At 22.7% G+C, this 12591-nt stretch overlaps 2 protein-coding genes across 4 annotated transcripts in view; one reads left to right on the forward strand and one right to left on the reverse strand.

Moving 5' to 3' along the window:
* The window catches only part of LOC122497704 (spermine oxidase-like), a 56853-nt gene that overhangs the window by 35123 nt on the left and 9139 nt on the right, over positions 1-12591 (forward strand). For all 3 annotated transcript variants that reach the window (XM_043604975.1, XM_043604973.1, XM_043604974.1), the window contains exons 3-12: positions 2610-2865; positions 6935-7148; positions 7457-7690; positions 7813-7944; positions 8225-8424; positions 8545-8668; positions 9817-9923; positions 10836-10978; positions 11221-11690; positions 11778-12536. In XM_043604975.1, coding sequence (XP_043460910.1) covers positions 2610-2865; positions 6935-7148; positions 7457-7690; positions 7813-7944; positions 8225-8424; positions 8545-8668; positions 9817-9923; positions 10836-10978; positions 11221-11690; positions 11778-12536 — 2639 coding nt within the window. The remainder of the gene's footprint in view (positions 1-2609; positions 2866-6934; positions 7149-7456; positions 7691-7812; positions 7945-8224; positions 8425-8544; positions 8669-9816; positions 9924-10835; positions 10979-11220; positions 11691-11777; positions 12537-12591) is intronic.
* LOC122497714 lies at positions 2878-6450 on the reverse strand. Its single transcript, XM_043604988.1, has 7 exons — positions 6248-6450; positions 5917-6160; positions 5587-5779; positions 3734-3885; positions 3467-3649; positions 3188-3357; positions 2878-3118 (listed from the first exon to the last, which is right to left on the reverse strand). The coding sequence occupies exons 1-7, from the start codon at positions 6259-6261 to the stop codon at positions 2992-2994; spliced, it is 1083 nt and encodes a 360-aa protein (XP_043460923.1). The 5' UTR covers positions 6262-6450; the 3' UTR covers positions 2878-2991.

A 12591-nucleotide genomic window follows, 5' to 3' on the forward strand; every position in this document is an offset into this window, starting at 1 on the left:
CCCCTAACTTTTTTAAAATAATTTTTCCTTTTAAATGTTTTGAAATTTAAGATAAATGCGTTGAAAATTATATTGAATTCTTGCAAAGAATTTTATTAAAAAATTTTAAAATAATTGAATCTCTTTCAAAAATTTTATCAAAATTTTTAAGAATGATGGAGTTTCTTTAATAATTTTAATTAAAAATTTTAAAAGCAATTTAGTTATACGAAGTATTTCTTTCAAGTTTTTAAAATAATCGTGTTTGTTAATAATAATAATTAAAAATTTGATTATTAAATTTATTTCATTAAATTTTTTGGAAATAATTGAATTCTTTCCAGAATATTATTACAATTTTTGTAATTAAACTTTGAATTCTTTCAAGATATTTTATAAAAATTTTTGAGAATAAGTAAGTTAATTTTTTAGAAAAATTTTATTACAAGCTCCTAAAATAATTTAATTTTTGAGAAGAATTTTATTATTTATAAAGATAATGAAATACTTGTAAAGAATTTTACTATTTATAAAAAGAATTGAATTGTTTCGAAGAATTTTATTAAAATTTTAGAAAATAATTGATTTCCTACGAAGAATTTTACTATTTATAAAAATAATTAAATTCTTGATAAGAATTTTATTGTTGTTTTCTAAAGTTATTGCGTTTCTTCTTTAAATCTAATGCAAAACCTTCAAATTTTTCTATTTCTGGCAATAATTTCTTTTCAAATAACTAAAAAACTTGAATTTTGTAGAAGTTATAAATTATTGCAGAAATTTAATTGTTTTCAAAAGTAACAAAATTCTTCTCCGAAGTCCAATTATTTTGAAAAATTTTAATAAAATTCTTGGCAACATTTCAATTATTTAAATAAAATTTTAATAAAATTTTGCGGAAACATTTAATTATTTTCATAAATAATAAAAATTTCCCAGGAATTCAATTATTTACAAATGTTTTATAAATTTCTACGCAATGATTTCATTATTTTCATAAATAATAAACTTTTTTTTACAGAGATTTAATTATTTTCATAAATAATAAAATTCATTGTAAAATTTCAATTATTTTTAATACAATTTCAATCAAATTCCACGATAAACGTAATTACTCTTAAAAATTTTATTAAAATTCGACAAAAGAATTCAATTATTTCAAAATTTGTTTATAAAATTCTTTACGAGAATTCAATTTTAAGAAATATTCAATTATTCAATAATTATTTTTTTTTCTATCTATTTAAATAATTGAATTCTTTCCAGAATTTTCTAATAGACATTGATTTAAAAATTAATTTCAGTTAAAATTTTAGATTATGTTCAAAATTAAAAAAAAAATTCTCTTCAAAATTTCAATTATGTATCTTTATAAATAATAAAACTCTTCTTTGAAATTTAATTATTTCCAAAAATTTTAATAAAATTCTTGACAAATTTTTAATTATTTTCAAGAATTTTCCAAAAGAATTCAATTATTTAAAATTTTTGATAAAATTCTACAAGAACATTTAATTACTTTCATAAATAATAAAATTTTTACAGAAATTCAATTATTTACAAATTTTTTATATAAATTTCTTCGCAATAATTTAACTATTTTCATAAATAATAAAACTCATTGTAGAATTTCAATTATTTTTAATAAAATTTCAATCGAATTCCACGAAAAATGTAATTTTATTCTTGAACGTTTTCTTAAAATTCGTCGAAAGAATTCAATTATTTGAAAATTTGTTGATAAAATTCTTTATGAGAATTCAATTTTAAGAAATATTCAATTATTTAATAATTATTTATTTTTCTATCTATTTAAATAATTGAATTCTCGTAGAATTTTCTAATAACAATTAATTTAAAAATGAATTTCAGTTAAAATTTTAGATAATAATTGAATATTAAAAGTATTATAGTGTGAATTTATTGAAATAATTAAATTTTAAAAAGGTTTCAGATTAAAATCGTTGAAAATTTGAATCTTTTAAAATTTTTACTAATAATTCTGTAGAATTAATGTTTTTGAAAAAGTTTTTGAATTTTTTGAATTGAAATGATGAAAATAATTTTGAAGAAGTTACAGCAACAATATTATAATTATAAAATAATGATTTTATCACTGGATCAGCTTTTATTATTTATAAAACATGAAGAAATGGATTACTCCGAGTCTTCGACTCGGAGTGGTTCATTTCTTCATGTTTTTTAATATTCTTTCAAGTTGTTGAATTTCAAAAGGTTTGTATTAGAATTTTTTGAAAATTTAAATTTCTACGGAAAAATAATACCTAACTTCTAAATATTTATTTAAAAATAAAGTTATTGATTTTTTCCAATAATTTTACAATTTAAGATATTTGTAATTAAATATAATACAACATTGCAGTATCACATGAAAGTTCCATGTATTTATAAAAATTTATTAGAGTTATTTAATTTGGTAAAAAATAAATGTAGTTATAAAAACCTGAAATAATTCCTTTTTTTAACCTGGAAAAGTCAGGGAATTTCAAATGAGGAAAAAAGTGTCAACCCTGAATAATTAATTAATAATAATTAATAACATATTCATTATTACGTAAAAGAAATTATTTTCATTCTATATACTAACAAGTAATTAAATAATTTTTCAGCTGATAATGTTATTGACTTGGGCGCACAATGGGTACATGGTGAGAATGTTGTATTTAATCTAGCAAATCCCCATAATTTATTGGATTCCAATTTCGATGGTGATTATGAAAAGAATTTATTTGCTGACGGACGAGGAAATTTAATATCCTCTGAAGAATGTGCAAATGCATTGGCAATCTACGTGAAATTAAGCGAATGGGATGAAAATGATCTCAAGGAATGGAATGGTTCTTATGGAGAATTTTTTCAAGAAAAGTGAGTAAACAATTTCACACTAATTATTAATTATTAATAATAAAAAACTTAATTTCTTATAAAATTCAATTATAATTTACAAAAGTTTAAAACGAAAAACGACAAGTACATTCGATATTGTTTTGTTTAAAATTTTTTTAGAAGAATTCGTTCAGCAAAAGTTTTTAAATCACTTTCCTTGAACCATGCTTGTAAAGTAGGATGTAAATGAAATTTGTTTATATTTTGCGTTTCACTCTCTGGAAGAATGCATCTAAAAAGAAATATCATTTTATTTTTTATTAAATTTATACAAATATTAATTTGACTTCTAATAGCATACCTGACTCTACTATTGCAGCAATCTTGATTTATATATTCGTATCTCAACAACGAATACACATATTTTAAATATTTCGTATCCAGAGTACTATTTTCTTCATTATATAAATTAGTCGGACTGCTTATTTGCTGAACGTAATCTTTCGTTAAAATTGGAATAATATAATTTACCTGAAAAAAATTAAAAATTTGAATTCATAGAATTTATTGCATTTATTTAATAGAGGGTAATTAAATATCGGTAAGAAATTTTTTCTTTTGCTTAAATAAATGACAAGACCTGTTTGAAGCAGTCGTCAACGAATTCTACTCCCCTACTATAAACATATTTCTCTTGCTCCTTAAGAAGTATGACTCCAATTTTTGGTTCCATTGATCTAAACTGTTTTGTAATATCAATCGCTGTTTGTTCTCCATTTTTGGCGAAAGTTAACATCACAATGCTTCCGTAACTTGTTTTAATCTAAAAAACGAAACGTAAAAAAAAGTATAATTTAGTTACAATTTTTTAAATAGAAAACAATTTTTAATGTAACTGAAAACTAACGTTTCTTGTTCTCTTAAAATCCTGTGTTCTATGTACAGTACTTGAAGATTTATTTCCAATTTCATTTGGACTCAAGGTAATTTTTAACATTGGACTTAAAACTAAAGGTGCTCTTGGTATCACTTTTGGTCGTATAATTTCTAAATTGTGATCTAAAAAATTTTTTAATTTATTTTTTATATTTACAGGCCTTCGATAGTATGACTTTTTGGACTTTTTCATCTATTTTCCAAAAAGGCGACTTTTTTAAAAATAAAATAGACTTTTTATATTGTGAAAAATAATTATATAGTCAAATCTTTCAAAAATAATTTTTGAATCATTTTTTAACGATATTAAATTATCGAAATATTTAATTAAAAAGTTTTCAAGTAATTGAAATTTTATAAAACTTTATAAAAAATGATTTTTTTAAGTATTTCTTTAAGTACCTATTTCATTAAAATTTTTGAAAATAAAATTTTGAAGAATTTTATTTACAAATTTTGAAAATAATTTAATTTCTGAAAAGTTTTATAGAAAAATTTTCAAATGGAAATTTTAAACGAAAATTAGGTACAAAAAATTATAATAAAATATTTTTTAAAAAAAGTAAATCTTAGAATTTTTACATTATAATTTTCTGAAACGGTTTTATAATTTTTTAGAATTATTATTAAAACTTTTTAAAGAAATCAATTATTTCTAACATTTTAAATTAAAATTCTTCACAAAATTGATTATTTTTCAAAATTGACCAAAAATTCTTGAATTGGATTACTTTGAAAAAATTACATAACAATATTTTTGGAAAACTACTTTTTAGAATTTTTTTAAATTCAATTATCTTCCATAAAAGTACATAAAAATTTCCAAATAATCCCTTTTTTAAAAATATTTTCAGAAAATTATTTTCAAAAATTTCTACTAAATTTCAGTCATTTAGAGGATTTCCAATTATAATTTATAAAATCTATTATCTTTCAAAAATTACTTGAAAATATTTTATAAAACTATAATTATAAGAATTTCTTTATAATAACTTTTAAAAATTCAATTGTTTTCAATATTGTTAGTTATATATATAATTTTAATAGTTAACTTTAAATAATAATTTAAAATAAAACTTTATGAAAAGTTACAGTTACTATTATTATAAAAAATTAACTTTTTGGATTTATATAATTGAATTCTGAAAAAACTTTCGGAAAATTAAATAAAAATAATAAATAATTGATTTAAAAAAAATCTTTAATTAAAAATTCTAGACAATAATTAAATTTCGGAAAAATTACAGTTGTAGTTTTTCGAAATAATTAAATTTCAAGTTTGAAATTAAATCTTTTTAAACTGAATTCCTATATTTCCTCTGAAAAATTAAATAACAAGTATTTTGATATTTATTTAACAAAATTACTGAATTTTATAATAATTGAATTTAGAAATCAGTGAAAAGTAAAAGAAATACAAAATTAAATTTTTGTGATTACACTGAGAAAAATATTTTCCTAAAGTTTTAAACGTTCTAATGAATGAAATTCTTTCTTCCGTTTAAATATTTTTAAAAATTATTCTACTCAAATGAAAAAAATGTGAAAAATGTAAATTAATCATTTACTTAGTTAAGAATTAATTTTTTTAAAATATTTTTTTTATAAAGTACCTACGAATTAAAAAAAAGTACTTAAAAAATTGTTGCTCATTAGAACGTTTGAAACTTTAAAAACTTCGATAAAATAAAGGAATTTTTCGACTTATTTTGTACTTTGAATCGATTAAAGCAACTTTTTTTTCACCTTAAAAGTCAATCCGAGGCCTGCATTTAAATATTTAGGATAATTTAGTTAATAAATAGCAAAATACAGAAATATTACCTGTAGTTTTATCAGTAATCAATTTTCCAATAAAATCAGTGACTGATTCCTTCATTCGATTGATAATATCAAATCGTTCTAATTTTACCAAAGCTGTCAAAATTTTATCGATTGTAGCTTCTGGAGATTGTACATATGCCAATAAAACATAATACGTTGGATCCTCCAGTCCCTTGAAATCGTGATCTATACACTGAAACGTATTTTTATTTTCTTTATTCTCATTAGAAATAGAAAATATAAATTGTTTTAATTTTTATTAAATCTGTGATTCAAATGTTGATTTTATTAAATGTGTGAAAATTAGAAATAAAAAATTGCAATTCTTACTCGTATTTGTTCTTGCAATAGACCTAAATGTGCTGCAAAATCTTGCCAATCGGCATAAATTTTCCCCGATGCTGTTGAACTTAATAATAAACAGAGTTTCTGTAAAATAGGTTTTCCTTCCTTTTCGAAAATATACGAGGCGTGAATTTGCGATGATACTTTTTGTAAATGCAATAAAACTGTATCTAAATTTGGTGGTCCAATAACTTCATCGCGTAATTTTTCCAGTTCTGGATCTAATTTCCTGAGTTTGAGTAAAAAAAATAAAATTGTAGTAGAAATATTAATATTTTATGCAGAAAAATTATTGTTATAAATCTTGTTTTTTTACCTTGGCGAAAACATATTTTTTTTTAACTTTTCTCAAACACTGACAATTTATTTTCGATAACTTTATGAATCATTTCTCTGTTATTATTTTAATTTATATATTAAGGATTATGATTTTCTTGTTTAGCGAAATATTGTTTTATTTTTAATATCAATTGATGTAAACTTGTATAACACGGCCAACTTTCCTCCAAGCCCCCACTACTGATTTTTTCCCCAAGGCCGATGACTCAAGTTTTATCTCAATATTGTACAAATTCATTATAGAAAACGGCGCTCAAGTTTAAAAACTTTAGTTTCTTTCATTGTAAAAATAGTTTTTATGTCTTATTGTAAAAGATTGCATCTGTTTCTTTTTCTGTTAATTTGAATTTATTTGCAATTTTCTAATTATTAAGTAAGCTTAATTTAATTGTTTTAATTTTACTCTTAATTTAATTAATAGACATTAGTTATTTTAATTAATTGAATTTATTTATGTCGCCCAGAAAGTTTTCGGAAATATAATCGTTTTTGAATTAATTTTTTTTAATATCAAATTGAAACTTTTTTATATATGAGAAAAATCGCTTTAATTTAAATTCAAAAATTGTTTCCTAATTAATTGCTTTTATATTTGTGGTAAATTAAATATTGCCTTTAAGAAATTTATTTTTTATTAAATGAGTTTCTAATTTTTATTTTGCAGATTCTACAAAGAATTTCAAGAAAATCGTTTCACGAATACTAAAAGAGCACAACAATTTTATGAATGGATGGAGAAGTACGATAATCATATGCAATGCAGTGATTCGTTATTTGAAGTTTCTGCAAAAAGATTACGAGAATATGAAACATGCGACGGAAATCTATTGATGAATTGGAAAAATAGAGGATTCAAAACAGTATTAGATTTATTAATGGTATAAATTTCTATATTTATTAGTCTGCAATGATTTAAAATAATTAATTAACTTGTTAATTTAATACTAACAACTTTTAAACAAAAATAGGATTGCTTAAGGATTTTATTCTCTATTAATTTCTATTTTATTATTTTTATTGTTTCACTTTAGTTTAATTTTTTTATTTTCATATTTACCTATTTATTAATTTTTTATTTACTCACTTATTTTTTATTTTCCAATTTATTTATTTTTCTATTTGCTTAATTATTGTTTTAATAATAAATAAACTAAACCAATATTTTCATACGATATTTATTTCGCAGAAAAGTTACCCCTCAGCAGAAAATAAACTGCCTGTAATGAATGAAATAATTTTTAATAAGGAAGTCTCAAATATAAATTACACTTCTGACAATAAAGTTGTGGTTTCAACTAAAGACGGAAAAAAATTTGAAGCTTCTCACGTGATATTTACACCATCGTTGGGCGTTTTAAAAAATGAGTATAAAACAATGTTTAATCCTTCTTTACCGGAAATAAAAGAAAAAGCTATCGAGGTAAGATATTTAGCTAAGAAGAAATTACGAGAATTTATAAAAGTAAAATAAAAGTCATTTTTTCCAACAAAAAAGCAAACATGTAATTTCTACTTTTAAACTGATTTAATAATTTTTTCCAGGGATTTAACTTCGGTGCTGTAAATAAATTCTTTCTTGAATTTTCTCATCGTTGGTGGCCTGAAGGAACGAGTGGTTTATCATTTCTCTGGTCTGATGAAGACAAACGGGAGTTTTTATCAACTTGGGGACAAGTAAGTTTTAAAAAGCTAAAATAGAATTTTAATTGAATTCATAAAAAAGTGTTAAATTATTTTATTTGAATTAAAAACTAATAGACAAATCATTCATTTGATAGTGAAGATTTTTGATTGTTTGGATTTAAGTAAAGTGTAAATCACAAGTTCTTTACAAAAATTAGTTCAATTTAGTAAACAATACAATAATAAAAATAATTAATATAAATTACTAAAATAATGAATAAGTTTAATTACTTTTACATTTTTGTAATTAAAAAATTTAATAATGTTTCAGGAAATGTCCTGGTTGTGTGATATTTTTATATTTTTTGTAGTTGAAAATCAAAAAAGTGTTCTATGCGGCTGGGCATTTGGAGAGACAGCCAGACTGACTGAAAAATTAACAAATGATGAAATTTCAAATGGATTGCACATTCTTTTAAAAACATTTTATGGAAAAACTTACGATATACCAAAGGCTGTGAATTTTATACGGTAAAATGTCAAATATAATAATTATATAATTAATCAGTAGCTGGAAATTTTCACTGTGATTAAAAATATATTGTAATTTTTAAAGATTTCATGACTATTATTTTAAAAATTTTTTTGTAGCTCAAAATGGTTTACGGATAAGGATATCCGCGGTGGTTATTCATTTAGAAGTATGAAAACGGAACGAATGGGAGTAAAATCTCAAGATTTATCGGATCCGATAACTACAGATTCATATAAACCTGTAAGTATTTAGAAATACAATATTTTTTATTAAATTTTCAAATTTTCAGGGTTGCTACAGTTTAGAGAAATCAGGGAAAATTAAATTGGTCAGGAAAATAAGAGAAATGTCAGGGAATTTTATCGAAAGTATTGGCAAAATAATTATTAAATTTCTAAAATTACTGCAAAAATTCTGGTTTTTGGTTTTCAAAAACATTTTTGAAAAACGTGAAGACCTTGCATTTTTTCTTAAATTTTTTTCACTTTAAAAACTTTTGAATCGCAGTGAATTCCAATTAATCAAAATAATACTTAGATTTTATTCTTATTTCTGTAAATAATTAAATTTACTTATGTTTTTAATAAGTTTTTTAAGGTTATTAATTATAATTAATTTTTAAAAGATTTTAGTTAAAACCAGTTGCAATTTCCAGAAATAATTTAATTTCAGAAGGTTTTAAACTTATATTTTTGAAATTTTAAATTTCCGTGATGAAATTAATACCTAATAATTAAACAGTTATTTAAAAATTATTTAAGTTTTAAATAATTTTTTATTTAAATTTCTGAAAAAATTACACTTCTGAGAAATTTTAATTCAATTTTTTAAAGATTACTGGAATTTTTAAACAAATTTTATTAATTAATTAATTAATTTTAAAGATTTAAGTTTCAAATTTTTATAAAAACTGAAGTCTTGAAAAGTTAAAAGTTATTTAAAATTATGATTAGTTAGATTTTTAAAATATTTCAATTCTATTTTTTAAAAATACTTGAATATTTAAAAATAAACAAAAAATGAAAATTGTTGAATTACATAATTGAAATGTCTAAAATTCTACTAAAAATAATTGAATTTGGTAAGAATCTTGTTGAAATTTTTGAAAATAGTCGAGGAAAGTTACCCTCAGGAATTGCATTTATTTTTAAAATAAAGAGACACCCTTAAAGTTTTAAATAAAATTTTTGCTTCTAAAAATTATCTTTTTTTATAATTGAACTCCCCTTGAATTTTTTATAGGAACTAGGGAAAAAGTCAAAATTTTGTCTAGAAAGCAGAGAAGAGTCAGTAAAAAAAACAAAATAAAGTTTTTGTAGGCAATCCTGATTTCATAATTTTATAACAACATTCGCAATATAAACTGAAATACATGTATTTTATTATAGATAATTTTATTCGCTGGTGAAGCAACCCATGAACGATTTTTTTCAACTGTCCACGGAGCAATTGAAAGTGGTTTTCGTGAAGCTGATCGTCTAATTGAATACTATGGGTAAATATTATTGAGATTTTGAAAATGTGTTTATTAACAAAATATTAACAAAAAGCACGGCTTCTTAAAAACAAAAGCTTTTTGACAGAGAATTTACATTTATCTTCAATTTACAAATTAATTAATTGACAAGCATGAAAATAATATTTACCACACTTACTTTTATTCTTTTTAACATTACTTCTTTTCATTTTGTATTTGATTTTGGGGTATTTTATACTTCTTTATACCTTTTTCTAATTCGACTAATACTAATATTTAGTCACTGTCATTATAATTAAAAAAATAGAAATCTTTCCGATATTTAACTTATTATTCAATTTCAAAATTTACTCATTCAGAGGACATGCAAATTCTCTATTAACATTTTCGCTATTTTCTTTAACATCAGTTTTTTCACTGAAAATATTTGAATATATATTCTTGTTTTTGTGATTGATATAAAAATACTTTTTGTCAGGACACTAAAATCTCATCTCTAAATCATCAAGGGACATCTTTTGACTAAAACGGAATTTCGGATAAAGTTTATGCTTCTTTTACACTAAAGAACAATTTAAACAAATTAACAAACATTTTTTTTTGATTTTTCAGTTTATAAATTTGAGACAATTTTAATAAATTCAGGTGAAGGGGGAATATTAAAAAGAATTGTGTTTCATTTTCTTTCTGTTCAAAAATTTTAAGAAAAGTATATGCATTTTTTTTTATTAATAATTTTTCTTTCTATTTTACACGCTTTTTGCTTCCTTTTGATATATTTTATGCACAAATTATTTATTTTATGCAACATACTTTTCTTTGTTTGAATGATTGAAAGGCTTTGTCTATGAAATTTTTCTATTCTTTGAAGTTCTCCAATTTTTAAATGATAAGAAAATAAAAAAAAACTTGATGATTCGAATCACATAGAATACATGACGATTTGAAGCTGAGGAGAAAATTATTTGAGACAGAAACGACAGAATTGATCATCATTGGTGCAGGAATTTCAGGACTAGCCGCGGCAATGACATTAGAAAAAGAAGGATTCCATAATTATATTTTATTCGAAGGTAATTAATCTTCAATGAAGAAAAAAGCAAATGCAAAAAATATAATTTAGAAAAAATAGGGGAAAATATGTAAACATCAATGAAGAAAATATTTTATTCTTTCAACTTTTAGTTTTTTATAATCTAATTGTAATTTATTAATTTTTTCTATCAATTTTTTATTGATTTTGGTAATGATTTTTTGTATTTTTTTGATTAATTTATTTGAGAGAGATTAATTTTTAAAAAAATGTCAATTTCAGCCATGGACAGAGTTGGAGGTAGAATATATACCACTCACTGGAATGATGATGAAATTGAAAATGGAGCTCAATTTTTGCATGGCGATAAAAGTAAACTTGGACAATATTGTCATGAGTTGAATCTTCTGTCTGATGATCATTCAAGCGAAGCCGAAGGACTTTACATTAGAGACGATGGACTCGAAATAGATTCTCATCTTGTGATAAAGGTCGATGATTTTGTCAGATACACTCTCGAAGAATGTGAGAAATTTGCAAATGACAATAAAATCCTACAACCAGAGATTCATCAAAATATTGGTAAAGTTCTACGAACACGATTTAATAAATACTTAGAAGCCACTAACGACACGGAGAAAAATAAAAACATCATGAAGGATTTATTTGACTGGAATATCAAATTTTTAAATATCGATAATTCTTGTCTATCCATTGATGAATTATCAGTAAAAGGATGGGGAAATTTTCAGGTATTCATTTTTCCTTCTATTTTTTTTATTTACTATTCGTTTTAATTTATTTTCTTACTTTTATCATTGTTTTCTTTTTCTTTCAAGTTTGTCGGTGGGCAAGAACATTCAATTTTCAAATCCAGTTATAGTTCGATAACAAAAATAATTGCGGACAATTTAAATAAAAATAGTTTACGATTAAATAGTCCAGTGGAAAAAGTTGAATGGTGTGAAGAATTGAGAAATGAAGAAAATTTCAAATCAATTCTAGTCACTTTGAATGATAATAAAAAAATTTACGCCAATTGTGTTATAATTACATGTTCACTTGGATTTCTAAAGGAAAATTATCAAAGAATGTTTCATCCACCATTACCGAATTATTTATCACGTGGAATTGAGTGCCTTGGTTTTGGATTGATTAATAAAATTTTTCTTGAGTTCAATGAAATTTGGTGGAAAAGAGGAACGAGGGGATTTCAATTTATTTGGCGACGTGATAATGAAGAATTTCCCTCGAGTGGAAAATTGCCTACTTGGACAAAAGATTTAACTGGATTTGATATTTTAAAAGACGAGAAAAATGGAATTTTTCTTGGATGGATCGGTGGACGTGGTGCTCATATTATTGAAACATTAAGCGAACAACAAATCGCCGAGGACTGTTTACAATTGCTCAAATTTTTTCTAAAAAACAATAACATTCCTTTTCCAAGAAGATGTCTGAGAACACGATGGTATGATAATAAATTTGTAAGAGGTGCCTACAGTCATATCACCACTAAGTGTGACAACAATGGAGTTTCTTGTGGAATTCTAAGTGAACCCGTGTGGGGTTTCGTTTCTAATAATCATGGAACGAAGGTAATTAAATGAAGGAGAAGAAATTGTCCAATTGGAACTTCAAATTGAATTTATA

Source organism: Leptopilina heterotoma, unplaced genomic scaffold (assembly GCF_015476425.1).
Source record: "Leptopilina heterotoma isolate Lh14 unplaced genomic scaffold, ASM1547642v1 Lhet_135, whole genome shotgun sequence".
Taxonomy (NCBI): Eukaryota; Metazoa; Arthropoda; class Insecta; order Hymenoptera; family Figitidae; genus Leptopilina; species Leptopilina heterotoma.

Coding starts and splice junctions, on each gene's coding strand:
- LOC122497714 (XM_043604988.1), bottom strand. Junction 3,886..5,586: donor GATTACTGATAAAACTACAG/GTAATATTTCTG, acceptor AAAATTTTTTAG/ATCACAATTTAGAAATTATA. Junction 3,650..3,733: donor ATTTTAAGAGAACAAGAAAC/GTTAGTTTTCAG, acceptor TTCGTTTTTTAG/ATTAAAACAAGTTACGGAAG.